At 39.7% G+C, this 26,246-nt stretch overlaps 1 protein-coding gene across 2 annotated transcripts in view; it reads left to right on the forward strand.

The window, feature by feature from the left end:
- Positions 1–26,246, forward strand: part of LOC149459998 (F-box-like/WD repeat-containing protein TBL1X) — a 381,219-nt gene that overhangs the window by 278,524 nt on the left and 76,449 nt on the right. For both annotated transcript variants that reach the window (XM_089680283.1, XM_089680284.1), the window contains one exon: positions 12,778–12,885. In XM_089680283.1, coding sequence (XP_089536409.1) covers positions 12,828–12,885 — 58 coding nt within the window. In that variant the 5' untranslated portion in view covers positions 12,778–12,827. The remainder of the gene's footprint in view (positions 1–12,777; positions 12,886–26,246) is intronic.

The raw sequence follows: 26,246 nt of genomic DNA on the forward strand, positions 1-26,246 counted from the left end.
GGCGGAGAATATTTAAGCTTGGCCCCACTAAAGGGTGGGTGAGGAGCTCTTGAGGTGTATGCTTTGGCAGTAACCATGGAATCGATGTCAGGGGTGAGGGTGAGAAGGCATTTTCGAGGCAGACCCAGTCTTTAGAGGTAGAATGAACATGCCAGTCCACTATGCGTGTAAGGTGGCATGCCCAGTAGTACCGGTGAAGGTCAGGGAGCCCAATTCCACCTCTAAGTTTGGGGAGAGTCAGTTGAGAAAAAGCAATACGTGGACGCTTATGATTCCACAGGAATTGTGTGCAGAATTTTTTACAAGATGTAAAAAAAGCAGCAGGTATGTGGATTGGCAGCGTTTGAAAAAGATAGAGAAGGCGTGGGAGTATGTTCATTTTGATTATAGCTGCCCTTCCAAACCAAGAGAAACAAGGACGATGCCATTTGTGGAGGTCCTCTTGGAGAGAACGTAGAGCGGGAAGGAAGTTTTTTGCATAGAGGTCATCGAGGTTGCGGGTAAGTTGGACGCCGAGATATGGAAGGGAATCCTTTTCCCTACACTGTTTTTCATTATTAAATTATGGCCACAGCATTACGTTTTCTGATCTTTTGGTGAACTGCTTTCAGTTTATAAAAAAAGCATTTCACCTTGTTTCACATTCCACATTTAATTTCCATATATAGTTTATTAAACACCTTCTGGATTAGGTGTTAAAAGTTAATTTTCAGTTGATAATAACTTAATCTAATATTGGTACTGATTTAAATATTATAAATAGATTTTCTTTTACTAATTTTTTTTTTATAAACATGGAAATAAATGGTATAATCCCCCTACCTCCATGTGATACCATACTGGCACCTTTGGCTTATGGCCTGAAGGGCTACAAGGTCCCACCACCAGCCTTAATGCCATTGAACATAAGTAGGGCGCATCTAGAGATTAACACCCATCAACAAAAAATGGGTCTCCGCCAGGCTTTTCTGCATCAGGTGGGGCAATACATGCAGAGGTATGTGGATAACTTATGTAGGCAACATAAAGTGTATGCACTTGCATAGCAAAAACTTAAAAAAAAAAAATTGGTTAGAGTGGTGACGTGTTAGAATCCATGTAAAGTTTTCATTGCTGTCTCTTGTCTCCACTAAGAAGATTTAGCATTCTGTTTGTCCTGGCAACCACTGTCTCTGGTTCAAAAAGTAATAGGAAACCATAATGTTACTGTTATGACCAGAACAAGAGCTTAGGATAAATCTTTCAGTGCAGACACCTGTTTCAGTTGCAACTGTCCAAGAAAATTTCATCACTTCTCTAAAAGGAGACCCCATTGCCAGGCCATCCATTTTAACAAAAATCTTTACCTGTTAAAACCTACCTTGTGTAGGCATCCAGAAGCCCTGAGACTGCTACTGGGAGCTGCTATCTTAGATATGATGTCAGGAGCAGGGGCGGACTGACAACTCATGGGGTCCCCGGGCAATAGGGGATCATGGGGCCCCTGAGTCCTTGCCCACACTCAAAACACACCCAAAAAAGCCTATAAAAGGTACCAGGGGCATTTCATGGGGCCCCGTACTGACCCCGGGGCCTCGGTCAGTGCCCAAGTGCTCGAATGTTCAGTCCTCCCCTGGTCAGGAGCACCATCAGAAACAGACCTGTCACTCAAGAGGTGAAGGGAGGGGCAGAGAAGAGGCTATAACACGCAAGGAGGAAGGAAGCTATGTTAAGGAATTAACTAGTCAGTTTTTATCAATTCAAAATTTTTTATGGAAAAGAAAAACACTGCAAATAGTAATTTAAAATTTTTTCTTTAATTGCTGATAGGGTCCCCTTAATGTTGAGGGGGAGGCAGAATCAGCCAGATTTTAGTAAAAAGGCAAATAAGAAAAGGTACAAAATTTAAAAGGCCTATTTATAAAGAAACATCAAATCTAGGCAGACTGGATTTGCCTAGGTTTATCCTCTTTCCGATAGTATTCACTTACTGTTTTTCCAGCTGTTTATAAAGCTGTAAAAGCCATCTGGAAAAAAGTCAAAATAATACATGCAGAATTTTACAGAATTAATGCCAAATAAATGACAAATAATTGGCAAATAGGGAGAAAATAATTTTTCCACTGTTCTTTTCTTTACACTGTCTGTTAAATTAGTGCATGGATGTCCAACTGGAGACCCTCATTACTATATAATGCAAATATGTCAAACTCTTATATGTCGACACAAAGTGAAAAAGTAAAGGAATCCAAATGTGAAGCCAAAAACTGTGAATTCAGCGGTTCTTTGATTATGAGGGAAATGACAGATGTGGATGTCAATTGCCACCAAACTGTCTTAATGATGAACCCTACAGCACCTTGGTCAGGCTCCTGATGACATCATGTTTGACAAAACTAGTAGTGCAGAGACGGAACACACACCACTACACATACGTATTTTTTCAATTTGTGGGGACACATAAGAATTTGATATATTTGCATTGCACCATTGTATTGCACATACATTATAATTTATCTTAGTGCTGCACTATTGTAATAGCGATCACACAATTGGTTTCCATTCATGACTGCTTGCTTTGTGATTGGTTCACAGCTATCACATGGTGCTTTGTGATTGGCTCACAGCTGACACATGGTACCTGGTTACCTGCACCACGTGATTAGATGTAGCCAGTCACAGCATGTCAACAGTAATTAAGCTGCCATAAATGTTAATCCATTCATGACAGTTAAAACTATTATCAATTATTATAAACAATAACAGTGTAAAAAAATAGAAAAATAATTAAAAAATAGAAAATAACATTTAAAAATATAATAAAATATATTTAAATTTTATTTGTACATATTGTCACCAATCAGTATCTCTGATCACCACCACACCAGTCATATGATGATGTTGTACTGCATTGATGACAGTACAAAAAGTGTGCAAAAAAAAAATTTAGTTTCTTCATTTTCCAAAATAATGTGACAAAACAATCACCACATCAAAAAACTTGCCATGTCTCTTACTAATTGCCTCAGACTGCCTACTGTTCAAAAAGGGATCATTTGAGGGTATATGTACTGTCCTGGCATTTTAGAATCTCAAGAAATAAGATCGGTCAATCAGTACAGTACATCAGAATTGAACAATTTTCAAATATATACCATAGTTTGTAGACGCTATAACTTTCACACAAACCAATTAATATACACTTATTGGGATTCTTTTTAACCAAAGACATGTAGCAAAATACATTTTGACATAAATTTATGAATAAATTTGATTTTTTTATTTTTCTTTTTTATTGGATATGTTTTATAACAGAGAGTAGGAACTATTGTTTTTTTTCAAAATTTTCTTTCATTTACATAATAAAAAATCCAGTTGTGAGTAAATATCACCAAAAGAAAGTACTGGTATGAAAAGAATTATATAAATTTCATTTGTGCACAGTGTTGCATGACAGCACAATTGCCAGTTAAAATAGCACAGTGATGCAAAGCAAAAAATTCCCTGGTCATGAAGGGGGTAAAACCTTCTGGAAGCCAAATGGTTAAAGTGATTGTAAAGGCATTTTTTTTTTCAAAAACATGACTAACATGTCTACACTTACCTGGAATGGAATTCTCATGAACCTTCTCTTCTTGGGTTCCCCCCCCCCGGCGCTCCTGGCCCCTCCCCCCGGGAGCCAGTTCCCAAGGGAGCACTCGTGCGTGCTCGTTTCCGAGCCCCACTGTCTGTGTCAATTGATTCAACCCTGATCCCTCATCACTGGGTTTGATTTACAGTGCTCCCAGTGCCCCAGCAAAGCCAGCGAGACATGGAAGTGAGAGGAGAGAAGAGCTGCAGGCGTGCACAGCACTGGATCAAATGAGGGCTTAGGTAAGTAAAAGGGGGGTGGGGAGGATACTGATGCCTAAACATTTTTTACCTTAATTTCAAACTGAATTTAGCTAGAAAAGTGTGAGAATTTTGTTTGAATAAATGTATATGTATAAACACCATCTATGAATGGAGGACGGGCAGATGATTGATAGTTCTGTCTCCTCCATTCATAGATCACATTTCATTACTAGAGGCTGAAGTACAGCTTCTGTGAATGGATGAGCTGGTTGGAAAGGACAGGCATAGTCAGGCACTCTTGATGAGTGTCTGTGACAGTTCCTTTAGTTCTTCTAACCTCTGCAACACCAAAAGATTTTGACAGCTGGTGTGGGGAGAATTGGAGGAGGAAGATTTCTGCCAAATAAAGACACAGCAGCACAAGGGACACATCTCACTTAAACTTAGGGTTTAAATACTTTCTGAGACAATGACCTGTGATGCTTTTTCAGATCAAGAAAGTCAAAGTTAACTCTTTATCTGTATACATTTTTGGGGCCCATGACTGACAAAGTAAGAGGATCAGCATGTCAGTCAGGTGACATTTGCAAAATGAAAGGTCAGCAGTGAAAGCTGGTTATATAATCTACTTTCCATCTATCAGCAACAATGCCGTTTAAGGTTTTGCTTCAATGGATATGCATTGATTAGATTTTTGTTAGGGATGCCATTTTTAGACTTACCAAAATTACATAATATACTGTATATACTGTAGTTTTTGTAAATATAAGGAAAGTACAGAGATTGTACAATCCAATTGTAACGTATGGCCAGCTAAAGATAAGGTTTAGTCAAGAGTGGCATATGCTACTCAGCCTTTAGTTTAGCAAACATTTTTGTTTGTTTGGAAAAAAAATAGGATAATAATTTTTACAAAGTAAGTGAAATCAAGCTAACATATTAATGAAAAATATTGTTTAATTTATTTAAATTAAAATGTGTTAATTGTTCAGAACATATGGCCCAATGATTTGAAATACTTGCTCACTTAAAGTGTTACTAAACCCAGGACCCTGCATTCACTATATCTGGTGTCCCACAGTACACAAAATATGGAAGTGCAATTATTTTAGTAAATATAAACTGCTAAACACCTTTTCTCATCAGCAGTGAGAGCAGTCTTATGACTTCTATCAGTGTTCAGCAGAGCACTGGTTAAAGCTTGTAGGAGGAGTTTTCTTTCTCCTCTAGGAGGATGTAGGACCCCTGATCTCTGTCTGGACAGTGCTGATTGGCCCTGTGCTGATCATGTGCACTCTCCCAAGAGAAAAAAAACCTCTTTAGCAATACACACTAAACTGAGCATGTGTAGAATAGCTACGGTTCAGTCTGCCTTATCAGGAGATAAGACGTGGACATTTGAACAAGAGGAGGAGCAGAGAAGCCAGGATCAAAGGCCTTTTTACACAATACAGAGGCTTCACCCCTTAGGTTCCACAGTGAGTATAACAAGCATGCTTTACTGCATATACAGACTTATTTTACTGTTGTGGGTTTAGTAACACTTTAATTTTTGTGAAAGCTTAAAGTAGAAGGAAAGGCTAAACAATAAACTTACTTTAAAGTGCTGCTTCCCCTTTCGTTCCTATTAGCATAGATCACAATGGAAATACATGCATTCTCAAGCTTTTCTATCCGGTTACATGAGTGCAAGCACTAGATCCTCTGCGTAATGTTGTGGGTCATCAACTGGGCTAAATTCCATAGTGCAATGATGTCACCCACTGCTGGTGTCCATTACTGTAGGCATTGTAGGTGAGAAATAGCCCTTTACAGTTCGGCGACTGCATTGAAAACTTCAAAAAAAGGTATTTGCATCATATAAAAACAAATAACTGTGCTGCGCTCCTATATTGATGTAAATAAACTATAAAAACAGTGTAAGTCCTTACAATATATTATCCAAACAGTACACAAAATTACTTGAATGATCCCTTTAGGATATAGAGAAATATTAGTGTAATAACATTATTATGTGTCCAATATCAATAATAAAGTGAAATCCTCCTTTTCTGAGAGATGGGTACAAATAGGTGAATTCACTCCAACATATAGATGATTGCGGTATATATGAAGCTCAATTATGCGCTCACCTCCATTTTTAGCCCAAAAATACAGGCTAAACAAGCTGTTTATCCTAAAAGGATAAAATGTGCACTGATGTTCACCACCTTCTTTGAATGTGTTCACAGCGTGATTTCCTGATTATCCACCTGGTGTCTCTCCTCTCATTACTATCCTATGCAGATCTGTGGATGTATGGATGGATGGATATTTCCTCCTTCTCACCTCCAGAGGAATAATCCTCCTAGATCCACTTCAGAAGTCTCCAAGGGGAATAATCCTCCTAGATCTACTCCAGAAGTCTCCACATATATAATGCCAAAAAAGAACAAAAGATAGTGCTTTACCCTTATAAAACACCTTATTGCATAGCCATTGTATTCCACTCACAGCGTAATAATTAAAACAAGCCTTAATGCATATCTCCTTGTGTGCACCGCACACTAGCTGTACTCGCCGTATAGAAGCCGACTGGGCGTGGTGACGTCAGAGCCCCTCCCCTACGCGTTACTCCACCGGTCACGTGGCTTCATCAGGGGGAATTGATTGGTCTATTTTGGGCTAAAAATGGAGGTGAGCGCATAATTGAGCTTCATATATACCGCAATCATCTATAGTTGGAGTGAATTCGCCTATTTGTACCCATCTCTCAGAAAAGGAGGATTTCACTTTATTATTGATATTGGACACATAATAATGTTATTACACTAATATTTCTCTATATCCTAAAGGGATCATTCAAGTAATTTTGTGTACTGTTTGGATAATATATTGTAAGGACTTACACTGTTTTTATAGTTTATTTACATCAATATAGGAGCGCAGCACAGTTATTTGTTTTTATATAGATTCTGACACTATTTATGAGTTGGTGTGATGTGTTTGCGAACCTATTTGTGAATTTCTAAGAAGGTGATTTAATTTTTATTATTTTTGATTCAAGACACATTTATTAATTTTTTTATTTATATATACTTTTTTGTATTTGTCCTATTTATAGAAATTCACCATATTAGCTCAAGAGTAATAATTAGCATTTGATTGGTATTTGCATCATAAGTTATGCTAAAATATATCCATGGTAATGGGAAGCAACGGTTAGGCAATATAGGTTTAGTTTTTAGTCTTTCCTTTAAGTTTTTGTGTATGACTGGGTACACATGGACTGAAAATCGTCTGAAAATTGTTCAGCAGGAACCAGTCGACTGTCGGCACATGTATACAGCTCCTCATCCTACAGAAGCCAGTCTCACGACTTACTTCTTTTGAATGGCTATGCTGGAAACCAGCATCCGATCAGCACTGGAAGCACTGATCAGTGTGTCCTGGAGAAGGACAGACGTTAGTACTGCAATCTATACATTTTATTTTTTTCATTCAGCCCATTGGGTTGAATGTTAATAAAAATACCTGTGTGTATCCAGCATACATTTGTAAGATTTGTTCTATCTGAATGGTTTATGACATTCTATTTACAGGGTTTTTTTTTGTCTCTTATTTTTCTCTGGTCTGTCTTTGGCTTCTTAGAATACTGATCATTTTTTTTTTGTTTTTATTAATATCTCTTTCTCTTTGTTTTATTTACTTTATTTTATTAAATTTGAATAAATGAATACAATATATAGGTTCTAATAAACTTTGAAATTAATTTCCATATTTATTTCTTCCAAGATCATTTCTATCTTACCTGGAAGGGCTTCTAATCGGTATATATAGAAAGGCAGCAATCCCTTGAAGACTGACATAGACGACTTTTGGCTAATGTTGGCCAATTCCTACTGACTTGGCTGAAATGCAAGCCCTGTCAGCACCATTGCCAGGTGGAAAATTGCATCCAGTGTGATACAGTCACTGTTCTGGTATTCAGACAGTTTTGGGTGCTGGATGTCAGAATACAATAGCATGGATGAAGGAACCTATTAGATTTCTCTCTTTCAGCTTGTGGGCTAAAAGAGAAAATCTATGAGCATGGCAAGCTCAAAAGGAAATACCTCCAGTATTTTAAACATTTAATTACATTTAAGTATATGTAAACCCTCACCATGTAAAACAACCCATTCAGTGTATTTATGTACTGTATACATATAAAAAAAATTATACTGTAAATACCTTTTTTCCCCTTTTTATACGTGATCACATACCCTCTATCCTCAGTTGCAAAAGGAGCTCAGGGAGTAGAAACAGCAGCACTCTGGTCTTCCCAGTGAGTGGCTGTGTGGGGGCAGGGCACGCCAGCACAAGTCTGATAATTGGAGGAAAGTAGACTGAGTTCCAGCACAGCCATACAACTAACTATGCTGTGCTCTCATGCCTAGTGTGATCTGTTTTTATTAGGAAAGCAGAGGGACTGAAAGGAACAACACACAAAGGAAGCAATAAAAAGAAAACAGGATTATTTTTCATACAAGTACATGATACAGCAGGCACATATCAGGAATATGAAATGTTGGGTTTACATATTCTTTAAATGCTGTTGTTTCTACTGTCCTACCCCTGCTGGGTATAAAAAAGCACCAACCCTCTAGTGCTCAGATTGGGGGTTGACAGAGATCATGACCCCTTAATAAATTTACAGGCTTTAGGGAAAGCAGGGGAGGGAATTTCTTCCATTCCGAAGTCCAATACAGCACTCTAATGAGGGGGAGCTTAGCAATCCAACATGAAAATCTTGCATATTTAGTTCCCTCTTCCAACAACTGACCACAAATTCCCACAAAGGAATGCGTATTAATAAACAAAAGAAAAGTATCAGCACATGAACAGGAAAATAAGATCAATGCATGCAGCTCACCTTGGTCGAGTGGCCAAGAAACACCAATTTGTGTCCCGACTGACAAGCAGCAGTAGCAGCAGCAGTCGACTTTGAAAACGGCTTCAACAACACACAACCAAGTTTGGGTGAACCACACAGAATAATGTTGTTGGATATTGGGAGTTCACACAGCAAAGTAAGGATCACAATAATAGTAGTCACAAATGTATTAAAATCAATAAAACTCTATGTATTTCAGCACTTTCATTGCTCCCTCATCAGGAGTTGATACATATTAACCACTTGACAACCAGGATATAGCTGAATGATGGCTACAGCACGGTTGTCCAGTTCTGGGAGGGCTTCATATGACGTCCTCCTAGAACGCCCCCAGAGGTGCGCACCCTGCGCTGTCTGTGATCGCTGTGTCCTATGGACACAGCTGATCACACAACAAGGTAAAAGACCAATCACAGTGGCTTTTTACCACATGATCAGCTGTGTCCAATGACACAACTGATCACAAAGTAAATACAGTTGCTGGTTATTGGCAGCACTTTCCTCATGCTATCATAGCATGAGGAAAGTGCTACTGGCAAGAGTCACAGAGGACATCAGTCCCCTGATTATCAGTGCAGCCTCGAAAGTGCCCAGTAGTGGCGCCCATTAGTGCCAGCAGTGCCACCCATCAGTGCTGCCCAGAAGTGCCACTCAGAATTGCCACCCATCAGTGCCGCCCATCAGTGTTGCCAGTCAGTTCCATCAGTCAGTTCTGCAAGTCAGTGTCACTAGTCAGTGCTGCCAGTCAGTGCCCATCAGAGCCCCCTATCATTTCCACCCATCAGTGCTGAATATCAATGCAGCAGCATCAGTGCCTCCTCATCAATTCCCACCAGTGCCGCCTCATCAGTACAGACTATCAATGCTGCCCATCAGTGCTGCCTATCAGTGCAGCCTCATCAACACACATCAGTGAAGGAGAAAATGTACCCATTTGCAACATTTTATAATAGAAACAAGAAAAAACTAGAATTAGAAAAAACTTGTTTTGCTTTTTTTTGTTTATAGTGCAAAAATTAAAACACCCAGTGGTGATTAAATACCACCAAAAGAAATCTGTGTGAAAAAAAATTAGACAAATTTCATTGGGTACAGTGTTGCAAGACCGCGCAATTGTCATTCAAAGTGCGACAGCGCTGAAAGCTGAAGATAGGTCTGGGCAGGAAGGGGATAAAAGTGCCCAGTAGGCAAGTGGTTCAACAAATTACCAAGGATCACCTGATAGTTAACCCTGGTTAATACAAAACACATTGTTGCAAACATCTGAACTACTGTCAAACACTTGACAGCTTTCATTACCAAAACTTTTTCAGATCAGCATAAATTACATCAGAAGTAACCCACAAAACCTCCACTACATAAATAATAAGTATATAGACTGTCGTCTTGGGAAACTAATTCTCAAGCAATCAGGTCCCCAAGACAACAATCTGTATACTTATTGTTTATGTTATGTATGTTTGTGTATGTTGTTTATGTTGTGCCCAGGGGCGGACTGACCATTTGGAAACTCGGGCACTGCTCGAGGGCCCGGGGTCAGTATGGGGCCCCATGAGATGCCCCTGGTACATTTTTCATAGGCTTTTGTGAGTTTGGGCAAGGACACAGGGGCCCCATGATCCCCTATTGCCCGGGGGCCCCATGAGTTGTCAGTCCGCCCCTGGTTGTGCCCAACTCGAACCTTGTTCAAACATTTAGTTTATGCATTTACAGAAAGGTATCCCAATATTTTTAACTAATGTGCATGACTACATGCTCTGCTTCATACAGGAACAAGAAAATTAAGACAACTAATTTCATCTGTACAGCAGGTTCTATTCTGTTCAGTCTAAAGCCTTTCAAGAGAATCACATTAAAGTATCTTTTTCTTATTTTGTTCCACCAAACAATGTAAACAGAATTCAGACTATATCACGGTTCTTTTTGGAGGAGCCAAAGTTTGAAGTGGAATAACTAAGAACGGTGTGCCAAATAAATATCTTGATGCACAAAAGTTCAAATGGCACATGCTTGAAAGAAAACTCATAGAAAGAAAATATCTTCTTTCAGTCTTTGATATATTATTAGAAAGAATGTTTGTCAGAAAGATACAGGAATGGGTCATGCCAAAATTAACAAAAAAAGAAAAGAAAAGAAGTAGAGCTATTATATAACAAGCATTGTGCCCCTTGATTTTTATTCAAGAATTTTAAGAACAGAGAAGGCTCTTTCCTTTATATACATGTTCAATAAAAGGATAAAACAAAAACAAAATTACTTTTCAGGTAGCTTTTTAATAATTTTAATATTATTGTTATTGTTATTATAATAATAACAATATTTAAAACATTTAAACTGGATTTTGTTTTACAATAAATTAAGTCGAACTAACATTATTTTTATAGAGCAATAGCAAGTTTAGAAAACACTACAATGTAGTTTTAAAAAATATTTTCAAACCATTACAATGACATTTTCCTACCTATAAAATTTTTCTAGTTCCACCAGTCAGTTGGTTCTGACTTACCATGCTACATGGTACTTTTACCCTGATTAGGTCTTTATATTCTTATCCTAAAATTGTGTCTTTGTGTGTATTTCTAAATATCAACATTTAAATAATAATTATACTGTTTAGTCAGTAAATAAATAAACTAAATGAAAGTGTATGCATTTGCCTGCAGTTTCAAGTGGTTTGTGATTTCTAGCAAGTACATGAGAGTATTGCAGTACATCATTATACAGTATATGACTTCTGGCACTGAAGACATTGGCCTCATTTATTAAATAATCTGCACATATCTGTGAAGGTGTTTCATGTTATGCTGATGTTTATGATCCATTAATTTATTGAAGTATCTGTGAGCCTGGATATGCTGTGTGCAATCCGTTTATTTTGGAGTAACAACTGATAAAAAAGGCAAGTTGGAGACTGAGCACCTGCATCAGGGTGGAGGTGTGCTAGTCGTCCCTGTCACAGCAGATTTCTTTTGGATATGCCATATTTATTACAACAGTTCAAAATTGTCTTTCCAGTGGTGAATTGGAAGGCAAGCTATGAGATTCCTACAAGATAAGTAATAACGTTTTTTTATATTTGTCTGTTGTTTGATATCATTAAGAGAGTAACATTTATATACACACTAATTTTGCTTTTAAAGGAACTTAAGGAGAGTTTAAATATACTGTGAATCTAATGAGATGTCAGTGGATAGATATTATGTGAGTCGTTTTGTTCTATTCATCAGCAACACACATATCGCATTGCTATGACAGCCGTTATAAACTTCTCCATAGAGACTGCGCTAATCTGTTGATATTTCCATCCAAGTTACTCTATGTGAAGAGTTTTATTCATACTCAAGGTCCATGGAGCATTACCTCGCTTTAATATCAAACATCTTGCTTTGTTTCTACCTGTTCTCAACTGATTAAAAATGTGGTTTTGTATTGCAAAATGTTCCATCAGAAATTAATTCATTTTTACATGTTAATTCCATTTCCTCTGGGGAATGACTGTAATGACATATTAAAATATAAAAAAATGCATTTGTTTCTAAATGATAAAACCGACATCTGTAAGAACAGGAATAGAAAATACTCCCCACTGCGTTATTTAGGAGTAATATGTAATAAATTGTGGACACTGTTGCTGCAGGGTGAGTTAGAGGTGACAGACTGTAAGGAGGATGGAGGAAGAATGGAAGCATAAGAACATACCTTATTTTGTTAACAAGAAGGGGTTTTAAAGAAAAGAGAGCAGTGATTCAGAAAGTTAAATTGCTATAATGGGACACATGATCTGTCTGCTTTGGTATGCCTGCATCATAATATAGAAATAATAAAAATGAGAATACATTGTGACATTTGCTTGCTTATTTGCGATTTGACCTTTTGATGTACACAAAAGAACTTATCAATATTCAGAACCAGAAAAACTTTTATTTTGGAAAATTGGTTTTGTGTAGCTGATCATTTTTAAAAGGTATAGTGCAAAACTATAATTATTTTAATAAATAATACATTTGCAGATATCTTACACTTACACCAGTGTTCCCTCTTTGTTTCAGAGCGGGAATCTTGTTTCCTGTAGACCTCATCATTTTTAGGTGAGGCTAAGATGAGCATAACCAGTGACGAAGTGAACTTCTTGGTGTATCGCTATCTTCAGGAGTCAGGTAAACTTTATTGTCCATAGTAATGCCCTAAGAATTGCTTCTGTCCAAAAAAATAACAATATAAGACATATCCTTCAAAGGTAAAACTTTCAAGATCTGCCAAGTGCCTTTATCCCATCTTGGCCCAAAATTCCCCAAGCATGTATTTACCTTTAATCCTATTGTATTGTGTTTAATTGTATAATTCCAAAATGTTGCTGTCTATCACAATACTATAGTAATTCTATATCCATCAAAGTCTTTTGTTAATGATGCTGCTGGGTACTTTGCTATAGTCCTGTGGGGAATCTACGCAGGAAACAATTCACTGGAGAATATGCAGCAACAGTATCTAGCAATGTAACAACATCTATGATCCTTGTTGTTGATTGATGAAGTTCCCCCATTACATTGGTGTCAGTGCTAAAATGGCCCATAATGTTGGTGTCATTGGTTAAGTACCCTGGTAGGTTGATGGTCAGTGGCAGCTAAATAGATCAGTTGTGCCAGTAAGTTACTTACCTTGAAGACAAGGTCTTTGTGTCCTGCTGAAGTACATCATCACTGGAAAAATGCTCTGTCACAAGAGAGCCTGATGGTATCTGGTCCCATGGGAGACATACAGTTAGATCCATATATATTTGGACACAGGCACACTTTTAGGTTTTTTTAGGTATTTACCAAAACTTATTCAAGCTATAGTTATATAATACTGCCTGAAGTCTGGAAGCCATGGACATTACCAAAAACTGGGTTTCCTCCTTTCTGATGTTTTGCCATGTTCTAACTGCAGCTGTCTTCAGTTGTTCTTTGTTTGTGGGTCTTTCTGCCTTTAGTTTTGCCTTCAGCATGTGAAAAGTATGCTCAATTGGGTTGAGATCAGTTGATTGACTCGGCCATTGCAGAATATTCTACTTATTTTCCTTCAAAAGCTCCTGGGTTGCTTTTGCAGTGTGTTTTGGATCATTGTCCATCTATACTGTGAAGCGTTGTCCAATCAACTTTGCAGCATTTGGCTGAATCTGGGCTGACAGTATATCTCTAAACACTGCAGAATTCATCCGGCTGCTTCTGTCACATTATCAATAAACACCAGTGAACCAGTGCCACTGGAAGCCATGCATGCCCATGCCATCACACTACCTCCACTATGTTTTACAGATGACATTGTGTGCTTTGAATCATGAGCTGTTCTAAGCCTTCTCCACACTTTTTTCTTCCCGTCATTCTGGTACAGATTAATCTTAGTTTCATCCAAAGAATGCTTTTCCAGAACTGGTCTGGCTTTTTTAGATGTTTTTGGCAAAGTCTAATCTGGCTTTTCTATTCTTCAGACTTATGAATGGTTTGCACCTTGTGGTGAACCCTCTGTATTTGCTCTCGTAAAGTCTTCTCTTGACTGTAGACTTTGACAATGATACGCCCACCTGGAGAGTGTCCTCCACTTGTCTAGATGTTGTGAATGGGTGTTTCTTTACCATAGAGAGGATCCTGCGATCATCCACTACTGTTGTTTTCCGTGGATGTCTATGCCTTTTTATATTGCTGAGCTCACCAGTGCATTCTTCTTTCCTCAGAATGTGCCAAACTGTTGATTTGGCCACTCCTAATGTTGCTGCTATCTCTCTGATGGATTTGTTTCATTTTTGAAGCCTTACAATGGTCTGTTTCACTTGCATGGACAGTTCCTTTGAAAACATGATGTAGGTTCACAGCAATAGATTCCAAATGCAAATACCACACTTAGAATCAACTCCAGACCTTTTACCTGCTTAATTAATGGATAAATAATGAAGGAATAGCCCACACCTGGCCAAGAAACAGCTTTGTATTCAATTGTCTAATTACTTTTGGTCCCTTGAAAAGGGGGGATGGCTACTCTTAAGAGCTGTAATTCCTAAACCCTTCCTCCAATTTGGATGTACTGTACATAACCTCAAATGAAACCTGAGAGTGTGCACTATCAGCATATATCTATTATATAACTAGAGCCTGAATATGTTTTGGTAAATACTGGAAAAAAATATTAAATAATGCCTGTGTCCAAATATATATGGACCTTACTGTATATCAGTCAAAAAAAAAAAAATATTTAGCAGCGAGATCTTTTAGCACTACTGACGCTAAATGCTAGATCCTCAATTGTTTCTGTTTGTGAACAAACTGATTGGGATTCTGGGTGATGTCATTGCTCAAATATGGCCATGACCAAATTTGTTCAATAACATCAACAGTACTAGCTCAGCAGCAGTGCTACAGCTGATAAATGATAGATCCCCAGCTGGTATTTAAATATAGTCTTGGCCATTTGTCATTGACATCACCCAGGGCCCGCTGCCCATCTTTTTACATAGAGAAGGTTTCCAGGATCTCTCCTCTGTGACAGAAGCAGTGACAGGTCAAAATAGTCAGGCTTTGCCCAATATTTATGACATTGATCTAAATCGCTTGGCTTTTTTTTTTTCATTTTAATGGGGGGGTGGATATCTGGGGTCTGTTTTTTTTCTTAAGCAAGGCACACACGCCCTGCCAGAGTCCTGAGCCCAACCAGGCCACGTTTCCAATACTGGGAGGGTATTTTGCAAGCGGGGAGGGGGAGCAAAGCTGCCCCCATTGTAAGGCACCTTTCCCCTATATGGAAAATGCAAAGGCAATTTACGTGTCCAGCTCACCAAAAGAGATGTGGGGGTGTGTGGTTTTCCTTTTCCCCTTGTTACTCATTCACAAATAAAAAATTAAAAAGTAAATAAAAATAACCACATTGTGGAAAAAAAAGTCCCAATGGAGCATATGTCCATAATGGGGATAGTATTGACACACCTCCAAATGATCCACAATGGCTCAAAATTAATATGGTGCAGAAATATTTAGACAGAATAAAGGCTAATAAAGTACTTGGACTAGATGGCATACACCCACGGGTCCTACAAGAGTTGGGCTCTGTAATTTCAAAGCCATTATTTCTCATTTTTAGTGACTCTTTAATGACTGGCATAGTACCACTGTATTGGTGTAAGGTCAATGTGGTGCTTATATTTAAAAGAGGTCAAAATATTTACCAAGTAACTTTAGACCTGTTAGTTTAATTTCTATAGTTGGACAGATACTGGAGAGTTTAATAAAAGATCACATAGATGAATATTTTAAGTATACCCCACACATAATTTTTTTTACACGTTTTTACACATTATTGTGTCTATTACAGCAGCTATGTTTACAGGGAAAGTCAATAGAGAGCAGGTATTTTTGTTTTTATTTAAAAAATATTTTAAGCAACAGACAGCATGGATTCATGAAAGACAGAAGTTCTCAAACAAATCTGATTTCTTTTTATGAGGGGGTGTGCAAAACCTTGGACAGAGAGGTAACTGTGGATACAATATACCGTATTTTTCGCTCCATAAGACACACTCTTTTTCCCCCAAAAAAAGGGGGGAAAATGTCAGTGCATCTTATCGAGCGAACATAAAGCAGCCGGTACGGTATTTCTGCCGCCAGCATGTCAGAATATCGGGCCGGCCGCTCAGCTGTTCTCTCCTGCAGGACCTTACCTGTTCCTCGCTCCAGCGCTGTACAGTCTTCCCGCGCCGGCTTCTGTGACAGCCGGGAGCCCACTGCGCATGCACGAGAAACGCTGCGCTTTGTGAATGGTCTGGTGTCTTCTGGGAAACATGACAGGTCCCAGAAGGCTCCGGGCCATTCACAAAGCGCAGCGCTTCTCACGCATGCGCAGTGGGCTCCCGGCTGTTACAGAAGCCAGCGCGGAAAGAAGAGGAAAGGACAACTCCACGGAAGTGGGAGTGGGTACCTGTCAAATTCAGGTACCCGCTCCCCCTCCCTCCCCAAAGGTCCACAGTCTCTGGTCATCTCCTTTACTGTCTGCAGTCTCTGGTCATCTGTACTATGTCCACGGTCTCTGGTCATCTCCTGTACTGTCCACAGTCTCTGGTCATCTCCTGTACTGTCTGCAGTCTCTGGTCATCTCCTGTACTATGTCTGCAGTCTCTGGTCATCTCCTGTACTGTGTCCGCAGTCTCTGGTCATCCCCTGTACTGTCCACAGTCTCTGGTCATCTCCTGTACTGTCTGCAGTCTCTGGTCATCTCCTGTACTATGTCTGCAGTCTCTGGTCATCTCCTGTACTGTGTCCGCAGTCTCTGGTCATCTCCTGTACTGTGTCCGCAGTCTCTGGTCATCTCCTGTACTGTGTCCGCAGTCTCTGGTCATCTCCTGTACTGTGTCCGCAGTCTCTGGTCATATCCTGTACTGTGTCCGCAGTCTCTGGTCATTTCCTGTAGTGTGTCCGCAGTCTCTGGTCATCTCCTGTACTATGTCTGCAGTCTCTGGTCATCTCCTGTATTATGTCTGCAGTCTCTGGTCATGTCCTGTACTATGTCTGCAGTCTGTGGTCATCTCCTGTACTATGTCCGCAGTCTCTGGTCATCTCCTGTACTATGTCCGCAGTCTCTGGTCATCTCCTGTACTATGTCTGCAGTCTCTGGTCATCTCCTGTACTGTGTCCGCAGTCTCCGGTCATTTCCTGTACTATTTCTGCAGTCTCTGGTCATTTCCTGTACTATGTCTGCAGTCCATTGGTTCAGAATATTCTTTTTCTTGTTTTCCGCCTCTAAAACCTAGGTGCGTCTTATGGTCAGGTGCGTCTTATGGAGCGCCAAATACGGTACTTGGATTTTGCAAAAGTGATTGACACAGTTCCCCACACAAACTGGCTTCAAGATCGTATTCAGAGGGCAGTGGTTAATGATTCATACTCTGAATGGTTTAGTGGTGTACCCCAAGGTTCAGGGTTGGGACCCTACATTTTTTATATATTTATAAATAATATAGTATTTGCGATTAAAAGTAGCATTTTGGTATTTGCAGATGACACCAAGCTATGCAGTGTAATATCATCCTTACAGGATGTCTCTAACTTGCAAGCCGACTTCAATGCACTGTTTAATTGGACAACTGTGTGGCAAATGAGGTTTTTATGTTGATAAATGTTATGCACTTGGGGGCTAAGAATATGCATGCATCATACATACTGGGGGGGAGTACAACTGGGGGAATCAATGGTGGAGAAAGATCAGGGTTCTGGTAGATCACAAGCTTAATAATGGCATGCAATGCCACGCTGTATTTTTCAAAGCAAGCACATTATAACATTGCCTTACATGATGAAAGTTTTTTCTTTAACAAAGTTTACTACCACTTTAAGAGAGGTATAGAGTCCAGGGAGAGAGAGAGATATCATATTACCCCTGTACAAATCATTAGTAAGACCTCATCTAGAATATTCAGTTCAGATTTGGGAATCAATTCACAAAAAGGATATCAGGGAATTGGAGAAAGAGCAGAGAAGAGCAGCCAAACTGATAAGAGGCATGGAGGAGCTCAGCTATGAGGAAAGATTAGAGGAACTGAATGTATTCTCTATTGAGAAGAGGAGATTAAAGGGGAATATGATCAACATGTATAAATACATAGGTGGTCCTTATTTTGAACTAAGTGTAGAGTTATTCATTTTAAGATCATCACAGAGGACAAGGGGGTGCTCTTTATGTCTGGAGGAAAAGAGATTTAATCACCAAATACAGAAAGGTTTTTTAAAAGTAAGAGCTGTGAGAATGTGGAATAGACTCTATCAAGAGCTGGTTTTGGCCAGCTCATTAGATTGCTTTAAAAAGGCCCGGATTCTTTCCTAAATGCACATAATACAACTGGATACTAACATTTATAGGTAATGTTGATCCAGGGAATATCTGATTGCCTCTTGGGGGTTCAGGAAGGACTTTTTCCCCTGCTGGAGCAAATTGGATCATACTTTGCTGGGGTTTTGTGCCCTCTTCTGGGTCAACTGTGGGTATAGGATTGTGTATATAGGATTGTATAAATGGAGCTTTTTAATTATTTATTTTCCTTTTTATTGGTTGAACTAGATGGACATGTGTCTTTTTTCAAACCAGCCTAACTATGCAGCTATGTGATTATGTAAATAATAATTAATATATACAATACCCCACAATGTAAATTTAATGTCAATCATGTCACTCAGTAATGTCAGTCCCTATGAGTCATGATGACTGCCACCAGGTGATGTTGACCCACCTCTATGAGGACTTGTTGCCTGACAATGCTACCCTGCCGTTAATCCCATCACAAATGACAGATCCCCATCTAGCTTATAAACATAGCATATAAATAATCCTGCAGGAATCCTGGGTGATGTCATTGAATGAATATGGTCATTACCATATTTGGTCAAGGGCATCACCCAGGATCCTTGCTGGTTTGTTTACAAACAAAAGATGCCTGGGGACCGTTCATGTCGTTTAGCGGTGGTAGTGCTACTACTGCCAAGTGAAAGACTTCTGGCTGATGTTTGTTTATAAACATTAGCTGGAGGTTTTTGGCAGTCAAACTGGTCAGAAATGACCACTTAATAGAAAGTAGTAACAGATTCATGGTTTTAATCTTTCCCTAAAACCAAAAAAGCACATCTGGTTCTACTTAAAATTCACAGAAAGGTGCACTGTACAGCAGCTTGTTTTAGCAAACTACCACTACATAATGCATATTGTAGAATCTACTGTTACCACTTTGACCATTTAACCATTTCCTGTTTGCCTTCATTCTGCCATTAAACTGCTTAACTCTGTCCACGCCACAATTAGACCAATAGACAGGTCACTAGCTCAACCAAATGAGACCACAATGTCAAAATTGTCTGGCTTTCTAAAGTGTAATTGGCTCCAAAAGTAGTTTTATTTTCATTTGTTCCCAACGCTAAAGACATCTGGATAGCAGGAAGTGAAACAGAACATTACAATATGCACATAATCTAGTCCCATCAGATGCATTTTTTATTTTCTTCTGTTCACTAGTTGTTCTTACAGCCCAGTGAAAATACGCACTGACAAGAAGTGTGGTATTGGTGTTCTTTGACTTCATCTTACTTAAAATGAGTATTTTCAAGACTTTGAAGTATTGGTGCTGTCCTCTCCCCGACAATTAGGTATTGTTGATGTCCTGCAGAATTGTTACAATACATTCTTGAGTTCTTTTCAGCCTGTGGTGAATGCAGCTCATAGCTTTCCTTCAACTGCTTGCCTAATGTCACCTTAAGAACTTTGCTATTTATGTGCTAACATGGCAAAGTAGAACAGAATTTGAACAATGAAGCATTCCTGGAACATTACAAATAGGCCTCAGCTGTGGAACAGCGGGCGGCTGAGAAATGAGAAGAATTCAAATATTGTTGTTTTAGTGATACTGGGTTTGAACTCAGTGCTGAAACACATCGTTATTGTGCAGAAATAAATTCCATCCACAGCAAACCAATGAGACCCACAGATGAGGGCCACAGATTTATTTAACCTTCCATAACATTTTAGAGACTTGTAAATTCCAAGGGCTGTTTTTTACTTTGACAGTATGTATTATAAACATTATAACAAAATATTCTAGATGATACATTGTGTGGACTGGTTTCACGCTCTTTATGTAACCACTGGCTCCAAGGACCAATAAACAGTTCTATCTTTTGCATAATGTACCCTTACATTTAGAGAAATTTTTAAAAACTGCAACCAGTGTTAAGGTGTAAGAGTAGTTCTACATATGAAAAAATTCTTTAAATTGTTGTCCCGTTTAAGTTCCTGGTACAATTATGGATATACACCGATCAGCAAAAAACTTTATGACCACCAATCTAACACTGAATTGGTCCCCCTTCTGCCACCAAATAAGCCTCTGTTGCCACTAAAACAGCCCTGACCCTTCAAGGCATGGATGCCACTAGACCTCTGAAGGTATGCTGTGGTATCTGGCACCAAGCCACCAGTAGCAGATCCTTTAAATACGTTGCAAGGTAGGACCTTCATGAATCTGACTTGTTCTTCCAGCACATCCCACAGATGCCTGATTGGATTGAGATCTGGAGAATTTGGAGGCCAAATGAACACCTCAGACTTGCTGTTGTGTTCCTCAAACCATCCTTGAACAATGTTTGCAGTGTGGCAGGGTACATTATGCTGCTGAGAGAGGCCACTGCCCTTCAGGGTGTTTCCATGAAGGAGTGTACTTGGTCAGCAACAATGTTTAGGTAGGTGGTATATGTTGATTAACATGCACATGAATGGCAGGACCCAAGGTTTCTCTGCAGAACATTGCCCAAGCTTGCCTTCTTTCAATTCTTCATCCTGGTGCCATCTCTTCCCCAGGAAAGCAACGCACACACACCCAGGTATCCACATGATGTAAAATAAAACATGATTCATCAGACCAGGTCACCTTCTTTCATTGCTCCGTGGTCCAGTTCTGATGCTCACATGCCCATCGAAGGTGCTTTTGGCTGTGGACACTGGTCAGCATGGGCACCTTGACCAGTCTGCTACTATGCAGCCCAATACACAACATACTATGATGCCCATTTGTCTGCTTTTAACACATCAACTTCAAGAAAAACATGTTTACTTGCATAATATATCCCGTTGAACTTCAGATGCCATTGTAACAAGATAATCAATACACTGTGTGCACCATTATTAGGCAAGTTGTATTTTTGAGAATTAATTTTATTATTGAACAACTACAGTGCTCTTGGTCAATCCAAAATGTTAATAAACCTCAAACCTGAATATTTAAGAAAGTAAAAGTGAGGTTTTCGCTTTCTTAGGAGAATATCTGTGTGCGCAATTATTGGGCAACTATTAGTGTACAGAATTATTATCCAACTAAATAAAAAACAAAAATTTTCCCATCTCACCTTTTTATTTTCATCTGTTAAAGTAAGAATAATAAACAAACAACTCAGTGACCAATATAGCCACCCTTATTTTCAGTAACAGTCATAAGCCTTCCATTCATAGAGTCTGTCAGTTTCTTGATCTGTTGACGATCAGCTTTTTGTGCAGCAGCAACAACAGCTTCCCAGACACTGTTCAGAAAGTTGTACTGTTTTCCTTCACCATAAATCTCCCATTTAAGAAGGGCCCTCAAGTTCTCAATAGGGTTTAGGTCAGGTGAGGAAGGGGGCCATGTTATTATTCTTTCATCTTTAAGGCCTTTACTGGCTAGCCACGCAGTGGAGTACTTTGATGCATGCAATGGAGCATTGTCCTGCATAAATATCATGGTCTTCTTGAAAGTTTCAGACTTTTTCCTGTACCACTGTTGGAAGAAAGTGTCTTGTAAAAGCGGGCAGTAGGTTTGTAAATTGATTTTGAATCCATATTCAACCCAAAAAGGTCCAACTCGTTCATCTTTAATAAATACCAGCCCATACCAGTACCCCATCTCCACCCTGCTGGTGTCTGAGTCAAAGTGAAGCTCTGTGCCTGTTACTGATCCAACCACAGGCCCATTCATCGGGTCCGTCAAAAGTCTGTCATCTCATCAGTCCATAAAACTTCTGAAAAATCTGTCTTCAGATATTTCTTGACCCAGTCTTGACGTTTCAGTTTATGTGTCTTGTTTAGTGGTGGTCAGGTTTCAGTCCTCCTTACCTTGGCCATGTCTCTAAGCCCTGAACACCTTGTACTCCTGGGCACTCCAGGTAGGTTGCATTTCTAGAATATGACAGCACTGGAGGATAATGGGTTCCTGGTAGTTTCATGTTAGATTCTTCTCAAATCTTTGGCAGTTAATTTGCGTATTTTTTCTCAACATGCTTCTTGCGGCCCTGTTGACTATTTGCAACAAAATGTTTGATGTCTCTGTGATCACTCCAGAATATCTTAGCAATTTCAAGAGTGCTACATTCCTCTGAAAGACTTTTAACAATTTTTTTACTTTTCAGAGTTAATTGAACCCCCTTTTTAGCCCATTTTGCTTGATATGCTTAAATCCAATAAGCATTTAAGTGTATACAGCTTGGAGTTGGACAATATGCATCTAAATGATGATTTGGTCAAAATACTCACTTGCCTAATAATTGTGCACACAGTGTATTATTCACCTAACCTCTTTGTGGTAATAAAGTTAATAAAGTTATGGATGACTGGTGTATAACCATTTGTTTTTTTATGTCCATTACCTAGCAGTATGTACTTGGGAATGCCTGTACATTGTCTTTTATTATAAATGGATTATGTACCTTTAGACACTAAGTGGTTGATCTATAGAATAAAATTCAGCCATTCACCCAGGAAAAGTGCATGTACTTTAGTTCTGTATGAATAGTGCAAAAAGCAAAAGTAAAGAGGCTATATGCTGTGCTGTTGGAATGTAAATCATTGATTTAAAATAAAAAATACTGTACTTGGCCACTAGATGAAGTCTTCTAGGAGATTCCCATAATACTTAGCTCTATCTAGTGGCCAAATGTGGTATTGACCATTTTAACCGTCTCCTGCCCGCCATATAAGGAAATGACGGACGCAAGGCAGTTTTCTCGTTCTGGGAGGACGTCACATGACGTCCTCCCACTGTAACTGCGTATGCGCGGCTCCAGGAGCGTGCAGCATGGCGATCGGTGGTGTGCTGTGTCCCTCGGACACAGTGGATCAACGGAAAGAGCCGAAGATTTCAGCTCGGTTATGTGATCAGCTGTGTCCAATCACAGCTGATCGCATGTAAATAGGGAAATGTCGGTTATTGGCATTTCTCTCCTCACGAGCTGTCACGCTGACAGCTCGAGAGGAGAGCCGGTAATCGCATTCCTCGGGGGTGACATATACACTGATCATCAGGGCACTGATGATCAGTGTGCCCTGATGAAGAGTGTAGCCCCAGCAGTGCCACCTGTCAGTGCCCATCAATGCCAGCTGCCAGTGTCTATCAGTGCCACCTGCCAGTGCCCATCAGTGCCTCATCAATGCCACATATCAATGCCTACCAGTGCACATCAATGCCACATATCAGTGCCCATCTGAGCTGCCTTTTGATGTCACCTATCAGTGCCAGTCAGTGCCACCTACCAATGCCAGTCAGTGCCACATATCAGTGCTGCCAGTCAGTGCTGCCTATCAGTGCCAGTCAGTGCCACCTATCAGTGCCAGTCAGTGCCGCCTATCAGTGCTGCGTAACAGTGCCAGTCAGTGCCACCTAACAGTGCTAGTCAGTGCCGCCTTTATATAGCGCCGTCAATTTACGCAGCGCTTTTACATATATATATTGTACATTCACATCAGTCATCTTTTCAGCTTTCTGCACAACTCTGGGTCTTTGAAAAGCAGTTATGTTATCTAGCCTATTTAAATATACATAACTTACATACAATTTGGTTGTGAATTCTCAAAAGCAGTAATAATTATGACGTGTTGCCAAATGCAGCTGGTTAAAGATGGCATATCATTGTCTTAGAATATGTGACTGCACACTAAGTTAGTACAGCCCTTAGCTACACACTCTCTGCTTTACCAAGTTGCTAGTCTAGTTCCAGCCAACCCAATAGTCAGAAAGTGCAGATGATGATGCATCTTTACACGTTCTTTAGCTTGTATAGTGGTTGGAAGTGCAGTTTGCCATGACATCCACTCAAAAAGATCCCAGTGGAGAACCAAAGCATGGGGCATTTAGAAGAGAAGTTTATAGTAAATAAACATGCTACAATTTTAGGTTCAGTAGGTACTGTAACACCCTGTAGAAGCTATCTGTTCTTGCTAGTTCTTATAAGCAGTAGGAGTTGTATCAATGATGTCAGTCATGTCTAAAGGAAGCTGCACGCACCAAGAAGTAATAGATTGACTTGCAGGTCATGAAGTGCAATTTTTGAACCATGAAGTTTAATATATACTTTAAATGTGTGAATGCATGGAAATGTTTAATATTCCTGAAAATATAACAGTTCAGCCACTCTTAGTCTTTTGATTCGTCATTATTGCAGGCTTTAAAGTTGTTTTTGGTTAATGTATTTGTTACTCTAACAGTCTTGTAAAATAAATATCCAATAGTTGTAGGGACTAGGCTAGTGCAGGTTTTGGTTACACCTCAACCTCTTCTCCTGGCTGACCCACAGGATCACTTTCGTCATATTCAAGAGCCCTTTCCATTGCCATCATCTTAAGCAAGTGTTCAGGTTAATTTCATTCCTGTAAGAGAGGGGATACACTGTACAGGGGATACACTGTACAAGGTGCAGAGAGTTACAGGAGTAGGGTGGGAGTTACGGGAAGAGCTGCGCATCAGGCATAGGGTTTAAGTACAGGAGGTAATAGAGGTATTAGAAGGTAAATGGGAAGAAAGTGAGGTAATAGTGTGATCATGTTAGTTTATAAAGAAGGTTGAGAATGTTAAGTGGATGCTGTATTGAAGCTCAGAAATTGGATCATATCTTGCACTAGTGCCCTGGTGTATCAAACTAAATGACCACCTGCAAGGCTGTTATGTTATCCAATACATCACAATAATTGAACATATTTGTTACTTTTTCTCACTAACTAAATGTATAGAGAGGATATACAGTACATTAGTGAGACTCCATGTTAACAGCTAAATACCAAGTTTAAATATACACTGTATATATAGATATATATATATGTATATATATATATATATATATATACACACCGTATGTTTTGCTCCATAAGATGCACCTGACCAAAAGACGCACCTAGGCTTTAGAGGAGGAAAACAAGAAAAAAAAATATTCTGAACCAATGGACTGCAGACACAGTACAGGAAATGACCAGAGACTGCAGACATAGTACAGGAGATGACCAGAGACTGCGGACACAGTACAGGAAATGACCAGAGACTGCGGACACAGTACAGGAGATGACCAGAGACTGCAGACACAGTACAGGAGATGACCAGAGACTGCGGACACAGTACAGGTGATGACCAGAGACTGCGGACATAGTACAGAAAATGACAGGGACTGCGAACACAGTACAGGGGATGACCAGAGACTGCGGACACAGTACATGGGATGACCAGAGACTGCGGACATAGTACAGGAAATGACCAGAGACTGCGGACACAGTACAGGGGATGACCAGGGACTGCGGACCCGGTACAGGAGATGACCAGAGACTGCGGACACACTACAGGAGATGACCAGAGACTGCGGACATAGTACAGGAAATGACCAGAGACTGCAGACATAGTACAGGGGATGACCGGAGACTGCGGACACACTACAGGGGGTGACCAGAAAATGCGGACACAGTACAGGAGATGACCAGAGACTGCGGACACAGTACAGGGGATGACCAGAGGCTGCGGACACAGTACAGGGGATAACCAGAGACTGCGGACATAGTACAGGAAATTACCAGAGACTGCGGACACAGTACAGGAAATGACAAGAGACTGCGGACACAGTACAGGGGGTGACCAGAGACTGCAGACAGTACAGGAGATGACCAGAGACTGCAGACAGTACAAGAGATGACCAAGAGAGTGCAGACCTTTGGGGAGAAAGGAGCAGCAGGTACC

Source organism: Staurois parvus, unplaced genomic scaffold, assembly GCF_062004578.1.
Source record: "Staurois parvus isolate SC_StPar_1 unplaced genomic scaffold, SC_StPar_1.0 ptg000238l, whole genome shotgun sequence".
Classification (NCBI taxonomy): Eukaryota; Metazoa; Chordata; class Amphibia; order Anura; family Ranidae; genus Staurois; species Staurois parvus.